This window comes from Schistocerca gregaria, chromosome 3 (assembly GCF_023897955.1).
Source record: "Schistocerca gregaria isolate iqSchGreg1 chromosome 3, iqSchGreg1.2, whole genome shotgun sequence".
Taxonomy (NCBI): Eukaryota; Metazoa; Arthropoda; class Insecta; order Orthoptera; family Acrididae; genus Schistocerca; species Schistocerca gregaria.
In genome coordinates, this window is record NC_064922.1 from 281,174,267 (window position 1) to 281,193,321 (window position 19,055).

The 19,055-nt window shown below is 37.7% G+C and overlaps 1 protein-coding gene across 1 annotated transcript in view; it reads left to right on the plus strand.

Annotated features, from left to right (window-relative positions):
* The window catches only part of LOC126354274 (disintegrin and metalloproteinase domain-containing protein 22-like), a 901,625-nt gene that overhangs the window by 723,851 nt on the left and 158,719 nt on the right, over window positions 1-19,055 (plus strand). Inside the window, exons 10-15 of the mRNA XM_050003815.1 lie at window positions 2,379-2,548; window positions 8,573-8,736; window positions 12,212-12,379; window positions 14,285-14,477; window positions 14,569-14,680; window positions 17,631-17,750. Coding sequence (XP_049859772.1) covers window positions 2,379-2,548; window positions 8,573-8,736; window positions 12,212-12,379; window positions 14,285-14,477; window positions 14,569-14,680; window positions 17,631-17,750 — 927 coding nt within the window. The remainder of the gene's footprint in view (window positions 1-2,378; window positions 2,549-8,572; window positions 8,737-12,211; window positions 12,380-14,284; window positions 14,478-14,568; window positions 14,681-17,630; window positions 17,751-19,055) is intronic.

A 19,055-nucleotide genomic window follows, 5' to 3' on the forward strand; every position in this document is an offset into this window, starting at 1 on the left:
CGTTTCAGTCGCAACAATTTAAACTGCCCTCTTAGGCTCGGCCCAACGGCATCCTCGAAAATCGCGACATATTCGGAAAAAGCGGCCAAATATTTATGATAAGTAACAATAAAAGTTTCCCACTTGGTCCCAGAATCTGCTACAAACGCGCACGACTTCATCATTTCAAAACATTTAACACGACTGGCAACACAGATTGCCTTAAGCCGTCAGTTTAGAGGTTCCTCAAAATGCTGCAATCCTACTGGTTCTCGCTGCTCCGAAATACTATGACTATATACTCCTGTTTCTTCCGTCAGTTCTGCTTGAAGCAGATGCTTCTTGTAGGTTTGACACCTTCACTTCGTTACTCGTGTTGCAAATGCCCACAGGGCAACTTACCTCTCGTAGCGCGACCAGAAAAAAAAAAAAAAAAATCGTTCAAATGTCTCTGAGCACTACGCGACTTAACTTCTGAGGTCATCAACGCCTAGAACGTAGAACTAATTAAACCTAACTAACCTAAGGACATCACGCACATCCATGCCCGAGGCAGGAGTCGAACCTGCGACGTAGCAGTCGCTCGGTTCCGGACTGTAGCGCCTAGAACCGCACGGCCACTCCGGCCGGCGGCGCGACTAGAACATTATCCGTACTACATTATGGAATGAAAAAAGTACGCAAAATATGTGAACTTACTGTTTTGTCTCTTTGCATGTTTTGTAATGATTCGCAGTGTAAATGTGGTTGAGCCCAGTTGCTTTAGGAGCTCAAGAAGGAGTTTTTTCCAGTTTAAATTATCATAAACATGAATATCTTATGTTCTTGAAGTTTCCACTCTAGTTATTATTTCCTGAATATATATTAGGGGAAATGTGGGCAAAATGGCCATCCTGAGGAATTTTTTTTTTATCTTGAAGATAATAAATAAGAAGTATGCTATATATCAACATATGATATCCTACATATTTAGCTATATAAGGCAATTTTATTTTGACTTTATCTCGGTAAATTATATATATATATATATATATAATTATGCTCTAGCCCTACCAAATGGCCACTTTGCCCTTCGGGTTGAGGCAAAGTGTTCTTGAGGTGGCCACTTTGCACGATATAAAATATAAATTTTAAACTGAATTTGTATACAAAATGAAAGTATATTTTCAAAATAAATACATTATTACCATTGTAGAAAAAGAAAATTTCACACTGAGTTTATTTACAAATGTCACAAATAAAGTCATTGTCTTCTTCACACCCGGTGCAAGCCTCATGTGCACGTAACAGCCTGAACACCTTATCCGTCCTTCATTTTCCCCTGACTTGGAATATAAGTCCCCACAGAAAAAGCTATCAGAATCACTCAAGTCACTGTCCAAGTCATTAAACAAAGCACACTTTGCTCATTTTGATTTCTTTTTCTGCTTTCCTTTAACTTTTTCTTTGCTTCCTTTGTTCCTCTTCTTACTCTGTTTTTCTTTTTTCAGTTCCAGCTTCATTTTTGTAAGTCTTTCCTTTTCTCCTTTTTCCGCTTTTGTTGCTTCTAGTTCCATCTTGAAAGGGCTTGAGGTAAAAACTGCAGCTGTTCCTTTTTTTCGTTTATTTTCTCGTTTTATATTATTTGCTTTAGGGATTGGAACAATATCCTGTGAGCTTACTGCAAAAATATAGGGTCTATTGGTCTTGGAGATGCTAAGTAAATCACATGAAGTACTGCAATGAGACAGTGGGCTGAGTTGGCTGTTTGAAACCCTCAATAGTTTTGTAAACAATATACAACACTATCATTTTTCAATGAAAATATATTTTACTTTATGTCAGGCAAAGTGGTCACAGTTGGGCATAGTGGTCACAGATGTGGCTACTCTGCACTCTTTGTGATTATTACATATATGCCACACTACCTGCTAAACGAATGGAGCAATGCGTTACAGAGACACGTCATTTTGTAGCCTAATTACAGCTCTTTCAGGATGATACTGTCAGTTTCTTATACTATGAATGACAGTTTGGTTATAATACATAATTAAATACACTTACCTTACATCAGAACATTGAAAAACACGAAAATATTCAATAACTTTTAAACAAGTGATCAGAACAGCTTCCACCTTCAACACGTCTGAGATGGCGTACTAATGGAATAGTTGACACGTCCGCCGCTGTGTAGCAGCACCGTACAGTACAGTAACAACCAGTGGCCACTATGCCCATCCTTCCCCTGCATATATCATTGGTGTGTAAGCTATAGGTATGCAGAACTGAATGTATTGTTTCTTTCTGAGTGGATAACCCCCTTTGGTTGTTGAGCACTCTGGGAGAAGAACATTTCGTAAAGAATATCAGAAGTGTGCCTTAATCCCCTAGTATGCAGTGTTGAAATGAACGTGTTGCAGGGGCGAGACGTTCCAGGGCGGTGAGTCTGGCATGGCGGTGCCAGACACGGTTTGCACGGCCAAGTCTGTGGGAATCAGCGTCGATGTCAACACTTACGAGCCGCACCTTCTGGCCGGCACCATGGCCCATATGATCGGCCACAACATCGGCATGGGCCACGATGACGGCCGTGAGTATCATTCCACAATCCATTATATAGTGCCCATTGACCTGACGATATTCCAGAAAATCCATATGCCAATGGCTGACATTACTCTAAAATATAATGTAAAACAGACATGAATTGACACACAAAATTGTTAGTATCCATATAAAGTTTGAAAACATTTTGTTTGGGTCTCAGCTTCTTTGGACATCGTACTAGTGCAGTCTTAATGTAAACAAACACCCGTTCACAATGCTTAGCGATTTGTCTTCTGACACAGTGTACCTACTTAAATGTGATTCTGTCCGTTTTAATTATTCGGGAGTTGACCGTCTGGTTTTAAACTTCCTTTGCTTTTTGTGTTTGATTTGATTGGGAAACCGTTGAGATTGAACATGAATGGACATGAGAAATGAAAGGTTGCAATAAATTTTTCATCTGTGATTATTACTTTACGTAGATTATTACTTTACGTAGATTAATAAAAATGAATTTCTTTGAATATTCCAAAATAATTATTCAAGTTTTACTTTCATTCAAGTACTAAAGCTGTTTGTGCAAGAATGAAAATATTGTTGTCCATCGAACTTAGCAAATATTTTCACGTTGCAGTGGATTTTTGTTTAACTGGATATACCCTGACTAGCTTTGAAGCATAAGACTATCTTTACAATATGAAAATGTTTTCTTTTTTTTATATTGCTAAGCTCTCCTGAAAAATTATCCACTTTTAAATACGCTTTACGCTATTTTCAGAATTTATCACTTTTTGAATGAAAATTTACAAAAGCTGCAGCTTTTATCCACCTGTGAATGCACAAGATAAAATCTACTATCTCCTTTTCTTCTGCGTCTGGAATGCTGTGAAAAGAAACATGTTATTACTTCCGTTCACCTCCACCTGTACCCTTTTTAGGATGTGGTCGTTATTGCGATTGTATATTTAAATCTGCCACTGCTGCGGACTGCTCGCTCGCGGCACAGCTCTGCACCGCCAACGATATCCAATAACATGCTGAAATTTCTTAAATAAAATGGTTAATGTCCAGTGCGAACTTTGCTGTAATTGTGACAAACAGATTTTACTATATATATATATATATATATATATATATATATATATATATATATTTTTTAACAGAAACGATTAAAATATTTTCACACCTTTTACAATCCGAGCTACAAATGGCGTTGATCATCGACTTAACGACAAATGAAAACTACCTAAGAGCCTAAAGCAACGTCACAGGTTCGATATTCAAAACGAACGAAAAAGAATACCACATTAGCCACTTTTGCTATTCATACTAATATTTAAACTCTGGGATGTAAACTTCAAGTAACTAATATTTGCATTATTTTGACTCTGCCATAGGTAGCTGATAGCAATCTGTGTAAAACTGTATAAATGCTTTATTTGGATTATTAGGTAAAAACAGCAGCATGGTGGTATAGTAGAAGGGACAGTGCCCTGTTTGAAAATAGCTGTTTTTCTCATGCTCGGTTCTTCTTTGAATCTGTCATTAATTTTCCTACCCAGATAGTAAAGGACAGCAGCACATTGATAGATAACACTTTTATAGACCAAGATAGGTTTAAAAACACAAATTCTTGTCCTGTTGAGAATGTGCTTTCTGATCATGATGCTCAGCTAGTTACAGTATATAACATAGCTCCATTCAGTAATTCAAAACTACCCTCCAAAGTTGTGCATTCAGTTAATGACTCAACAATGAGAAATAGGATGCAAATGATCATTAGAAGAAGCATGGCAGTTAATGGAAGAGACCTTCCCCACACCATTTGATACAATTGAAATTCCACCCACCTCTCCCTCTGAAATTAGGAAGATAATAAACTGTCTCAAGAATAAAAGGTCACATGGAATTGATGACATTTCCAGCAGGATAATAAAAGCTTGTTCCAAAGAAATAAGTGGGATTCTTAGCCACATATGTAATAGCTCTCTGAAGCAGGGCATCTTCCCAGATAGACTGAAGTATGCCATTGTTAAACCACTGCATAAAAAAGGGGATACGACTGATGTCAACAACTACTGTCCAATCTCTCTTCTGACTGCCTTATCCAAAATTCTGGAAAAAGTAATGTATTGTAGAGTAGCTTCACACCTTTGTAAAAATAAAGTTTTAACAAAATGTCAGTTTGGTTTCCAGAAGGGTTTCTCAATGGAAAATGCTATATATACTTTCACTAATGAAATATTAAATGCTCTGAGTAACGGGAAGTCACCTGTTGGAATTTTTGTGATCTATCAAAGGATGTTGATTGTGTAAATCACGGAATACTTCTAGATCAGCTCAAGTACTGTGGTACGAATGGGACAGTGCTCAAATGGTTTAAATCATACCTAACTGGAAGAGTGCAGAAAGCTGAAATAAACAATTCACATAATATGCAAAAATTGGTGATTTCTCAAACTGGAGAACAATCAAGAATGGGGTGCCACAAGGTTCGGTATTGAGTCCTCTGCTGTTCTTAATATATATTAATGACTTGCCATTCTATATTCATGATGATGCAAAGCTGGTACTTTTTGCCGATGATACAAGTATAGCTATCACGCCCGACAGACAAGAATTAACTGGTGTAATTGTAAACGATGTTTTTCAGAAAATCATTAAGTGGTTCTCTGCAAATGGGCTGTTATTAAACTTTGACAAAACACAGTATATACAGTTCCACACAGTAAATGGAATGACTCCATTAATAAATATAGACTTTGACCAGAAATAGGTAGGTAAGGTAGAATATTCAAAATTTCTAGGTGTATGCATTGATGAGGGGTTGAACTGGAAAAAAAAAAAAAACACTGAGTATCTGCTGAAATGTTTGAGTTCAGCTACTTATGCTATTAGGGTCATTGCATATTGGCGATATACATCTGAGTAAATTAGCTTACCACGCCTATTTTCATTCTCTGCTTGCATATGGCATCATATTCTGGGGTAACTCATCATTGAGTAAAAGAGTGTTCATTGCACAAAAGCGTGTAATTAGAATAATTGCTAGAGCTCATCCACGATCATCCTGCAGACACTTATTTAAAGAGCTAGAAATCTTCACTGTAGCCTCACAATATATACAGAGTGTTACAAAAAGGTATGGCCAAACTTTCAGGAAACATTCCTCACACACAAAGAAAGAAAATATGTTATGTGGACATGTGTCCACAAACGCTTAGTTTCCATGTTAGAGCTCATTTTATTACTTCTCTTCAAATCACAATAATCATGGAATGGAAACACACAGCAACAGAACATACCAGCGTGACTTCAAACACTTTGTTACAGGAAATGTTCAAAATGTCCTCCGTTAGCGAGGATACATGCATCCACCCTCCATCGCAAGGAATCCCTAATACACTGATGCAGCCCTGGAGAATGGCATATTGTATCACAGCCGTCCACAATACGAGCACGAAGAGTCTCTACATTTGGTACCGGGGTTGCGTAGACAAGAGCTTTCAAATGCCCCCGTAAATGAAAGTCAAGAGGGTTGAGGTCAGGACAGTGTGGAGGCCATGGAATTGGTCCGCCTCTACCAATCCATCGGTCACTGAATCTGTTGTTGAGAAGCCTACGAACACTTCGACTGAAATGTGCAGGAGCTCTGTCATGCATGAACCACATGTTGTGTTGTATTTGTAAAGGCCCATGTTCTAGCAGCACAGGTAGAGTATCCCATATGAAATCATGATAACATGCTCCATTGAGCGTAGGTGGAAGAATATACTGGCGAAACTAAAATGAGTTCTAACATGGAAATTAAGGATTTCCGGACATGCCCACATAACATCTTTTCTTTATTTTTGTGTGGGGAATGTTTCCTGAAAGTTTGGGCATACCTTTTTGTAACACCCTGTATATTCACTTATGAAATTTGTTATTAACAATCCAAACGAACTCAAAAGTAATAGCAGTGTACATGGCTACAACACTAGGAGAAAGGATGATCTTCACTACTCGAGGTTAAATCTAACTTTGGCTCAGAAGGGGGTAAATTATGCTGCCACGAAAGTCTTTGGTCACTTACCTAATAGCGTGAAAAGTCTGACAGATAGCCATATAGCATTTAAAAGGAAATTAAAAGAATTTCTTAATGGCAACTCCTTCTCCTCATTAGATGAATTTTTGGATATAGTAAGCAGGTAATTTCCCAACCCCACAAACAAAAAGAAAAAGGTAACAAAATTAAAACTATTGAGTGTCATGTAATATTTTGTCTAATGTAATATCCTGTGTAGACACCTTTTATTAACCTGACACGTTCCACATCATTATAAAGTGTCACATTCATGCTATATGGAACAAGTATTAATCGAAACTAATCTAATCTAGCTATGGCAACAGGAAGGGCATCCGCCCATCATCTACCACCAACATTGCAAAACACATGTGTGTGAAGATACAGGATAAGGCCAGGAAAAGACAAAGAGGAGCAGTTTTCCTCCTAATATAGAGCACAAATATATAAAATAATTACTATAATTATCAGTGTCATTAGATTAACACAGTTTGGGTTGTTAGTATAGACCTGCTGTTACTTTAGAGAATAAGACATCAGGGTTCTTTCTCCTTGTTAATGTATAGCTTGACTTGCTCCACATTCCTGAAGGCTATCCTTTGTGATGGGATTTACGAAACATAATGTGTGAATGAATAAGTAGTGAAAGTTACCTCTGTGTCAACAAATGTTATTCCCACATATTTAAGACTACTGGAATCCAGTATTTGTAGCTGTATGCAACTGTTAAACAGCACAAAAAACACTACATGTGTGAAACTCCATACTGTTCAAAGTTGCCTGCTTGACATCAGACTTTATTCACATGTGCCTGCTATGTGTGTAGTCCCACTGTTCAGTCAGCATGAGAAACTGCCATACCTAAAATGGACAAGTAATCATTAATAGTGGATACATGAAGAGTGGTCTGGAACAGTGTTCACATCCTGCTGATAAATGCATTCTTGTGTGGGAAATAAATGGGTAGCATTTGTGTGTGTGTGTGTGTGTGTGTGTGTGTGTGTGTGTGTGTGTGTGCATTGCTATAGAATGTTGCCTGGCAGTGATAATGGCTGGATGTAATTCCCTATTTACCTATGGTGTGGAGACTAATGTCCAGAGCATCCTTTAACTAATATCAGCTAATTTACATGGAAAACTGTTGTCACCTGATGAAAACCTAAGAAGCCAGATACTAGGTACTGAGTAAATTAAAGTTAATTTTTATTGTAAAATCACTCCTTCATTCCTCAAGGTTAAGTGTGGGCTGGCAAAAGGATAATTCATTGTTCTTCAGCCAAATGAGCTGTAAATTGTAAATAAAAAAAGATTTTAAACATTTACACCAATTTCAGTTACTGAAGGGGTTGCTTAGATAGTTTAAAACTGCCGTTGTGTTTTAAAGTAATGCTAATGAAGCTCTGAGTATGATAAAATTAAGGTCTTCACTGCATTGCATAGGAGGAACCGATAACAGGAAAGAATAAATTGTGAGAGTGACAGATGAGAAGTTATTAGCAGCATAGAATTTGTGATACCAGCAGAGCAAATCAATGTGTGTTGAGTAGGGGATGATATTATTTTGTTGCTGGCTGGAAAACATGAATCTTAGTAGGAGTGCAACAAGGATAGAGGTTATATCTGATAGAAGGGATGTATTCAGAGTCTATTTCATGAATGAGAGTGGGAGACAATGTAGTGTGTATGTAGGTTCAGAAATGGATGGCAGTGTGTTGAGATGATAGAAGTGGATGACACAAGTGGAGACTTTGTGGAGCTGGTGAAATATTCATGCAGGAGAGAGTTAACAGATTCATAAAATAATGTTCAGTGCATGATTTGGAGAGCCTGATTCACCTATGTGAGTGAAATTATTTGCATTTCAAAGAGAATCAGTCAGATCAAGGATTTTTAAGTGTTTACGATGGTGGTGGAATGCAATCCCATGTACTTCTCAATCTTGATTCAATAAGGGTTTATTACTGTATTCTCATTTATATTTGACTGGCCATTGTACTGTTACAGGAGAGGAGTGCTTTTGCCGAGACTGGCACGGCTGCATCATGGCGCAGTCCATTGTGGGCCAAGACAATGTGCAGCCCTACAAGTTCTCAGAGTGCAGCCTGTCTGACTACATCGATGCCCTGCGGATAGGGCATGGCATCTGTTTGCTCAACAAGCCCAATGAGGTCAGTGTCCTCTCCCCAAATGCTTCCACCATTGTCAGCTGCAAATTTTAACTGCTGCACTGTCAAGGGCTATTGATTTACGACACAGAGTGCAGCATTTTTGTATCACTTTTCTTTCTTTTTTTTCAAATATTTGGCTTTCCCTTGTAATATTACATTCCTTTTTGAGTCACGTTCATTTGTGTTCTAATGTCCAGGTTACAACACTCTTGAATACTAATTTAGAGTATGTGTAGCACCATAAACATAGAAACAGATGCTGACTTGTGTTAAATAATTTAGAAAATAGAAAAATAAAACATTTGTTAAAAACATCAACCAGTAGAACCAAAAAACATTGCAGATTGCAATATTGTATAACATGATTGTATGTTGCAGGTTTCACAGTTGGTATTTTCTTTTGAAATGGTTTCTGGTATTTTATATTTGTCATTGTGCCATTGTCACTGAGTGTTACATAAAATTTCATGTCTTAGTATGGGGGAGATCATCAGAGGCTATATAGATTGTTTGCTAATGTTCTCTTATTTTTAACCCAAGCTAAAATGAGCAATTCCAACTTGATGGTGTTGCAACCGAAAGCACCCAAATTATTATTATTGGCTAGCTGCTTTCTACCTTGTGGTGTTGTTTGAATCTAGGTAAAGATCTATAATCCAAGGTACAATAGATGTAAAGAATTATCAAAATATTGTCAAAAGAAAACTTGAGTGCTCAGATGCTCAGTTTCACCATAAAAGTCTGAAAGGACACTATTTAATTAATTAGATGCTATATTCCATATTCTCTCTTGCTTCTAATCCATAGTATTGTTGTCTTACTGTACATTTCAGCATAGCGAAGCCAAAAAAGACAAATGTGTCCTTAACCTGAAAGTAGGCTTGAATACAACAGAGCTTTTACTAGGCACAATTGTAGGCACAATTATATCAGAGATTTGTGTAGCCTTCCTCTGAAATTATTATTTTTTGGCAAAAAATGTGTTTGTTGTTCTGTTTGAATAATAGGTTTTAATGCTCCGTTTTTGATCCTGTTGAGGTTTCAATGAGGATAACTTTTGTTTAGAAGGGTGTAATGCGGGGTGATTTTTATTTAACTTGTGTGCTAAAGAAGTGGCATATATATTGAAAGAAAATTTCAGAATAGAAATAAGACAGTAAAGAGACCAGATAAACAGCAGTAAAAAAGAGAACTGGAGCAGTTTCAGTGGAACGCATGGAAAGAAATTTTTCTGTTTACAAAATAATATTGCAGAAGAAAGACAAGAGATTCAGATTGAGGGAGAGCAAAGAAAGCCTTTTTCAGCAAATAATCTGTGTAACCTTATCAGCAGTTTCCCAAACTGTCAAATTATGAGTATGTTTTTTCACAATAAATATATGTAGTTCCTCCAGTGTGGTAGATTTGACTTCATGCTAATTCTTTTAATTAAGCTGTCATATCATATGTAAAACAGTTTCTTTATGGTTATCTTCCTTTCACAGATAAAAGATAACAAAACATGACACACACTTTCTAGGCCTCATCATTTTGTCATAGTTACTGTTGCAATTTGTGTTAATGTGAGGAAAAAAGATATGATATGTTACAAACTGGTTCATCACTCTTTCCTACTCAGAATCTTAAAATGTAGCACAACGAATATACACAGTGCAATCATAACAATGTGACCACCATCTATGTTTTGACTTCAGTGTGCAATACTCAGTCACAGACAGCAGATGGCATCACTGGCAATGGAGGACATATAAAGCATGTCAGGGGATGCGGAATACAGTCGTAGGCATAAAGCAGAAATGGAGTGATTTATCTGATATCCAAAAGAGATGATCATTGCCTCTTGGGCCAAGGGTGGAAGCATTTCCAAACTGTTCATGTGCTGCCATGGTTAATGTATAATGTGCATGACAAAATGGCACTATCCAAAACCGGTGCTGAGGCAACTGTGGTGCATAGATGAGAGGGGTGAACGACGGCTGCAGAGATGTGTACAGGCGAATAGGCTTGCAACTGTTGGAGCAATTGACTACCCAGATGAACCCAGGGGCTACAAAAAGTGTCCCCTAATGACTATACAGCAAATGTTGCTGCATATGGGCCTCTGCAGCAGAGTGCCTGGTTCAAGCACTCATGCTGACTGCTGTTCATCAGCAATGAAGGCTGGAATTGGAATTCACACACTAATATTGCAACTGGACTTCCACTAAGTGGCAACAGGATACGTTTTCGGATGAATCACATTTTATGATCTATCGAACAGATGGCCATTAGTGTGTATGTCTTTAAACAGCTGAATGTAATCACCGTGCAATAATCATAGAAGGGTCCAGGCCAGAGGAGGGAGTGTTATGGTCTGAGGAATGTTTTCATGGCGTTCCTTGGCTGATCTTGGAAATCTCAAAGGCACGGTGGATCAACAAAAGTATGAATCTATTGTTGGCAAACATATTCAGGCTTTTGACAGGTAGGCACATTAATGTGGCTGGACAGTGCATTAATCACTATTGACAAACTGGGTATGCCTACTACCACTCTGGAGTAATGTTTCTCCTTAGAGGCTTAAAAATATAACAGTTGGTTATTCAGTTTCTCCTGTTTAAATACTATGAACCCAAGATGCACAGACACATAATTTGCTTGAAGTGAACAGGTTGTTCATCTGTAAAAATTTAGGGTTTATTGTAGACTAGACATTAATTACAAATTCATAACTACCGGGTGATCAAAAAGTCAGTATAAATTTGAAAACTGAATAAATCGCGGAATAATGTTGATAGAGAGGTACAAATTGACACACATGCTTGGAATGACATGGGGTTTTATTAGAACCAAAAAAATACAAAAGTTCAAAAAATGTCCGACAGATGGCGCTTCATCTGACCAGAATAGCAATAATTAGCATAACAAAGTAAGACAAAGCAAAGATGATGTTCTTTACAGGAAATGCTCAATATGCCCACCATCATTCCTCAACAATAGCTGTAGTCGAGGAATAACGTTGTGAACAGCACTGTAAAGCATGTCCGGAGTTATGGTGAGTCATTGGCGTCAGATGTTGTCTTTCATCATCCCTAGAGATGTCGGTTGATCACAATACACTTGTCTTCAGGTAACCCCAAAGCAAATAATCGCACGGACTGAGGTCTGGGGACCTGGGAGGCCAAGCATGACAAAAGTGACGGCTGAAGCACAAGATCATCACCAAACAATGCGTGCAAGAGATCTTTCACGAATCTAGCAATACTTTTTCCCCCCTAATAAAACCCCATGTCATTCCAAGCATGTGTGTCAATTTTTACCTCTCTATCTACATTATTCTGTGGTTTATTAAGTTTTCAAATTTATACTGACTTTTTGATCACCCGGTATATCACATTTCAACAAATTCTGATCATTCAACATCTCTTTTTGCTGATATATTACCATTCTTCTGCAAACTCATATATTTTGTTTCATATTATTGACAACATAACAGCTGGAGGTGCGAAGAACCTGTGGCAATGGGCTAGTCGAAGAGGGTGAAGATTGTGACTGTGGCACAATCGATGAGTGCCACCAGCATGATCCATGTTGTGATCCTATCACCTGCAAGCTCACCAAGGAGGCTGACTGTGCCACAGGCCCATGCTGTACCAACTGCAGGGTAAGTGAACATCTAATGTCTCTGGTATTGCTAATGCAAAACACATGAGCTGTAATTTCCAGGCTATTCAAAACTGTATGCTAGACCAGAACTGTAACCTTATTTAATTTTTATGGGCAATGGTATACTGAGGCAGTAATTGCAAGGGTACCATGTGGCTCAACACAGATTTCCATCTGTCTGGATTTCTTTACTGACCTGACGATAGAGCAATAAATGTGTAATTGGCTCACTTCTGTGAAGCATGTGTTGGATGACTTCAATTGCAAATAGCTTAGAAATAGTGCAATGTATCAAATTTTTTTCTTAACAATTATTTCTCTGCACAATCTCCCCTGCACCATCCTTACAAGCCTTTCAGACTGATTCTGACCACCCTGTATAAGCTCTTTAATTGATATACCAGCTGCCAGGGGAAATAATGGTGGATCAAATGTGGTTTACGTAGCATGGAGGCTGTTTGTGGGATCAAATTGAACACACTATTAAAATCCTCTACTGTATGATAAGTGTAATTCTGAGTATTGAATATCAGCATACCTGAAGTAGCCATTTAGGCCCAATCCCTGGAGCTTCAAAAAAATGTTTGTGGCTCCTTCTCTATGAACTTTAGTTTCTTTTATGGCTCAGTACCACATTAAAACTGAATGTAAAAACAAAATATGCCTAATTCCATGGCTAGATTACCAACCAAGTTAGGTAGCGGTTTTCTTCCACATAGCGTAACTAAAGAGTTCAGAGTGATTAATAGGTCTTATATCACTCAGAATCATATGATAATCATCCTTGGTTCACATGTTGTTATGTTGAATGACTCTTTTCATTATGCTATTTTCTCCATTCTCTTTGAAAAATATCATTCTCTTAACAGCACGCGAATTGAATACTTCGTAAATCATACTTTATGAAATTGTGCCCACAGGGCTGGTTTTTACATATTTTTATAACTGTTGTAACCAGCTACTACTATAGCCTGAGTAGCCTGTCATGTAGACTGCAGGCTCACCATCCCAAATCTCACACCATATTACAATTGTGAGTGGGGTAATCCATAGCAGATTTGTTTTAAGTTGGAAGGAGTTATAGCTGCAAGATATTTCAATAAGTATATGTTGCAGTTAATATTTTTATAGATGCAACTTATATACTCTTTCCATCTATGTTAGTTATCTGTCACAGTAGCTAGAAATTTATGTTTGTCAGATGTGTCAACCAACGACAGTGATTTGATATTTGTGTTGACTTGAGGTTGATTATAATTTAATAAAATCTTCCTGATAGTATTCCTATCTTAATTTAAAGTAAGTTCCATAAGATATTCTATGGTCAGGCCCAGATAATAAAAGATGTGCCATCAGCACAGTTCACTAACTTTGAGCTTCATGGCTGCATTAGATCAATGATATATATAAGAAACAACAAAGGCCCCAGAAAATTCTGCAACTGAGATCCTTGTATGTTGATCTCATTTTTAGGATATAGCCTTCATTTTTATAACATAGTTGAGTACACAGTCTTCAATCAAAGAGGTAAGAAATCAAAAAGCAAGAACATAGCTGATACTGATTGTGTGCCCTATTAATGTGTAGGTTGTATGAATCCTATTTGTAAATAGAATAATCAGATAATTTTACCAATTATGTGGAAAAACAAATGAAAGAAATCACCCTTAATTGAAGAATTATTGTGAACTGAACTAACCTACGCCATGTCATATTGATCTAGAACCTACCACAAAGTACAAGTTTATATCACTATGTTACAAACTAACTAAAATACAGTACACAGAAAACTGAAGGTAAACACAGTAAGTACAACCAATTTTTTATTTCTTATTGTTGTTGTACTTAAAAGCACACTTATTTAAATTAGAAGTTCATCTATGATTTTTGTTTCTTTCTGCAGCTTTTGTCAAGAGGTGTCCTTTGTCGAGATGCAACAAATGAGTGTGATCTACCTGAGCACTGCACTGGTCAAAGTGGCGAGTGTCCTCCTGACATCCACAAGAAGAATGGCACACCATGTGGGAACAAGGGATATTGTTTTAATGGAGTGTGCCCCACACTGAATATTCAGTGTGAACTCATCTGGGGATATGGTAAAATGTTATCTGTTTTGAATATAGAACTCCTTTTATCAGAATATTATGATATTTTTGTATTGGTTAACACTAAATAATTTCAATACAGGAGGGATTGCAGCAGATGAACAGTGTTACAACCAGTTCAACTCAAAGGGTTCCATCAATGGGCATTGTGGAATGGATGCTACAACAGGCCAGTACATCAAGTGTGAACCTGAGTAAGTCACAATAATGTATTCCTAGTTTTGTGTCCTTTATTGTAAACTACATGCACATGATTTATGAGTGATGATCCTAGGTTGTGTTTAAGTATACTTTTATTAAAGCATTACAACAAAGCTGAGTTCAGCAAAAAACAGAATAACAACTGAAATTATTGTCCCTGTTCGTATATGAATACGAATAACAGAATCAAAGTCTGTAGCAATGTCAGCTCATTGATCAGACTAGCACAAGTACACAATCAGTGTTACACAGTCACACTACCAGCACAGTGGCATGGAGTTTTGGGAGGGCCAGGATCGGAGAAAGTGGCAGACTCCGACAAAGATTGTTGGCCACTCAGTGTAAAGTGTCATTCCCGGTAGCGGCTGGATGAGCATTGTTGTGTGGTGCAGTGTAGATTTGGTTGGAATCCCCAATGGATGGGCTGCGGGATACAGCTGGCACTTGGGCTGGATCTGAGCAAATGTCTACTAGGCCTCCCGTCCTATTTAAGAAAAAGATGGCAGAGCTACTTGCTACTAGTCAAAAGATCCTGCAAGCTATTCCTCAGCTGTGACTGGTGGAGCCAACCAAAGAAGGGGATTGCAGAGCTGGTGGGTGCCACAGGGGGGAGATGTCTGCCTCAGATTGGTACAGATGATATCCAAAGATGAGGGGCTGCAACCCTTTTCCCCAGAACCTGAGACATTATGTTGTAAAGCAATATCTACAAATTTGGTGGGCTGTCCAGGCCTGGCTGTGAAGAAGTGGGCAGATAGCAAGCATGAAACAAAAAAGAAATTGCAAGAGAACAGTGGCACCAGTGGTGCAGACTGATATGGCCAGGCTGTGGAGTGGTCCTAGAAGGAGCTACTGCAGGGTCAGAGGTGACCAGCCACTGTCCATGAAAGCAAACCTGGCAACCGACTGGAGCCATTTGGTGAGGCACACGTATACTGTTGGAAACAGATGAGGAAAGCCACAGCAGCAGCCAGTGGAATGAAGACTCCAATGGGCTGGTGAGGCATCAGCATGTACCAGCAGTGCTGCGCGGGACAGGGCTCAACCAATATGGCCATCAGAGGAGCAATGGTACCGACCACTGACATGTTGTCAACAGGGTACTGGTGGCAGATTACAGCTCAATTATCATTGTTTTCATCATGCAATAAATGCTTTCCAAAAACTCCAAGTTGATATTTGTTCCTCCATATTTCTCCTACTACTAACATCAAATCGTTCTTAGGTACTATGCAACATACTTTTTCCCAGGTCTGCATAGAACCATTCTTTTATTATATCATCCTTTTTCTCCATTGGTTTATGTGCATTTACTATTGATATATTCCTAAATTTATCTCTTATTGTAATCTGCACATTCTTTCATTTATGGGCTCAAATTCTAATAAAGTTTTCCTAGCTCTCCTGCATATTATGACCCCTGTTTCATCTTGGCTGATTCTTTCCTCTGTCTCACCATAGAGCAAGCCTTTCCCTCTTATTTCCTGTAGCCCTACAACATCATTCTTACATTTTAAAATTTTGTTGTCCACTTCTTCCATTTTTCCAGGCTGAAGCATTGTCCTCAGATTTGAGCGTGCTATAGTCAAGGCTTTTTTAAGTTTTTGCAGTACCTTTTTTTTTACAGTATGGTGTTATCAGCCCATATCCAACCCTCAACCTGGAGGAACAATATTTGTGTCATGTTCACACCTGTATGGAAGCTAACTTCATTACACATGTAGAGCTCTCCCTACCGTATGTTGTGGGACACTCTTTCCCTCTCTCTTCTGTCAAGGCCACTTCAGATTGGATGATCCTGCTGGAAACTGTGCTACTGCCAGCACAGCCCTTGGCTTCATCAGAAACACGTAAACCCTCCTGCCCAGCACTGAAGGTGCCTTCAGTAAGACAGTGTCCCTTGCGGGAGATAAGTTCTGTTTGGAACATTATAAAATGTCACAGGAAAAAAATTATCAGAGAAATGAGGAAATTAATTTAGATGAAATATGAACTGACCAAATTTGGCTCCAAAATAACAGACACTTTTAATAGCTTTTCTGGTTACAGTAGCAGAAAATTTAAATCTGAATACTTCCTTTGTAGATAGCCCAGAGTTTTGAAAAAAAATCCAGTTTGTTGTAGGGGAAAAAACAAAATAAACTGTTATAAATTGTATATTATTTATGGTGAAAATTCTGTGGGAAGAAGATCATTAGGTTGACACTAGTTGCAGAGTAATAGGACAAAAACATACATCATTATGGTCTTGTTATTTTACAACAAAATGTCTTTTATGGTAGTTGTGCCACATAATTTTAATAAGATTTTAAGAAAAGCATTCTGAAATAAGTTTGATAATATTTATCTATATCCTACATCTTCTGAAGCCTCTATTCTCTTTAGAACCAGTAAAAATTCTGAAGTCTAATTGCAGTGTTATTAATCACTCCAAATTTCACCTACTAAAAGCCTGACATGTAGGTATGCATGTACCTTAGGTGTCCATTTACCAAAATGACTAAATTCTGAAATGGTCACCTTAGGATCCACTAAAATGTCCCTGATTTGACACAGAATGATCCATAGTAGGGAGTGAGAGAATCTGTACCTTGCACTTAACTTATTTCTCATCATTTGCTGTAAGTTCTTCTTTGTGTTGGCACAGTTGTCATAGGTTAATGATTCCTTAAAACTAAACCTGCAAAGAGGTGTCCATATTCTGTTTATCCATATAGTAAATCAATAATATCATGAAGCAGGAACATATATTCTCATCAAAATTTCATTCTTTCAAGATCATTTGTGCTTTGTGACATAAGTAAATGTTATAACGGGTGCACTCTAAGGTGCAAAGTCGTATATATGGTGTAAAACTTTACATGTAGTTGTTGTCATACACCCTACTAATATTTCTGTGGTTGCTGTTAAATAATGCAAGCTACATATGTATTACTTCTGTAGGAATGTTCGCTGTGGATCCCTGCAGTGTCAGTTAGGAAACCGATATCCCATTGTACCTGGACTAGACCAGCTATACTCCAGGACAATTATTTCCATCAAAGGAATTGAATATGAATGCAAGTAAGTAGCAATTATGTTCTTTACATCATTATTGTTTAGATAAAATAGCTACCACATATGTTGAATTATTAAACTACTTCTACTGCACTTCTGTTAAAAAAGGACACTCTTTATAAAAACTGAAGGAATTGAAGTTATGAAAACCATGGACTAAAATCCTGAAAGGTGGTGGAAGAACTGTAACTGTATAAAATAAGTGACTACATTTGTGCCCTATAAAACTACAGATTCTTAACCAAGAGAAATAGAAAGAGTATCATAAACATTTAATGCCCCTTTTCATGTTTTCTCTGCAGCATTATACCGTGCCGACTGATGCTACTTCATCATGTAGATGATTGGCAGCTCTTCTTGTGCAAATATAGGCTGCACTTTTTTGTTTAAATGTTGGCTTGAAAATAATAAAGGTTTTTTTCTTAGATCATAAATCATCAGTTTCAAAACGATGTGTACTTGCATCCTGTGGGTTGAAATTAATACAATTACAGGTTACTGCAGCTACTTTTGTAGACTGTCAAAGACTTATACCTTGTTCATAAACACAGTAGCTATTCTCAAAAGAAAGAAAGAAAGAAAGAAGAAGAAGAAAAAGGAACTTTGTTTTGTCAGATGAACAGATAGATTATTTTGTTACATAAATTGTGGAGCACACCCATATAAAACTTAAAATTCCACTGGCAAAATCTTTCTTTTGTGTCCTATTGTGCAGCCTACAATTTAAATCATTTCCATTGTAATGGCATTTCCACACTTCCTGTTTTTGAGCTACAACATCAGGCAAGTCTTTTTCACACATTGAGGTGTTTGCACTTTTGCCCTCAAAGTGATCACAAGCTTTTTGAACTATTTAAGAGTTTCTCTTCATTTACTTACAACCAACAAACATTGTTTTCAACAACATGACATCTGTGTCCAGCTTCCCACTTTCTGTGTTGCTTTGCATTGCTGATAATTTGAATCTTAAATTTTGCTTTGTAACTAGTACGCTTCTTTCCAAACATCACTCACAAACAGAATGATCAGCTTTTCTCTTGCTCTCGACTTTGAACTGCCTTACACTGCCTCTGAAATTAGTCACATCACTAGAAGTCCCAGTACATAAAACCTGTCCTGTTGGAGATGAGTTATCCTTTGTTATGAGGTAGAAGGAAAGAGGGAGGATATAGACTGAGATGCTGAGAACTATGAGCCCCTAAGGCACACTGTTGTTGGTTTTGAGATTATCACATGTATGCATGCCTGTGCCATCTGTGTATCTTATGGGGAACCAGCTTTGTCTGTGCTGTTGGCTCACATTGTATACAT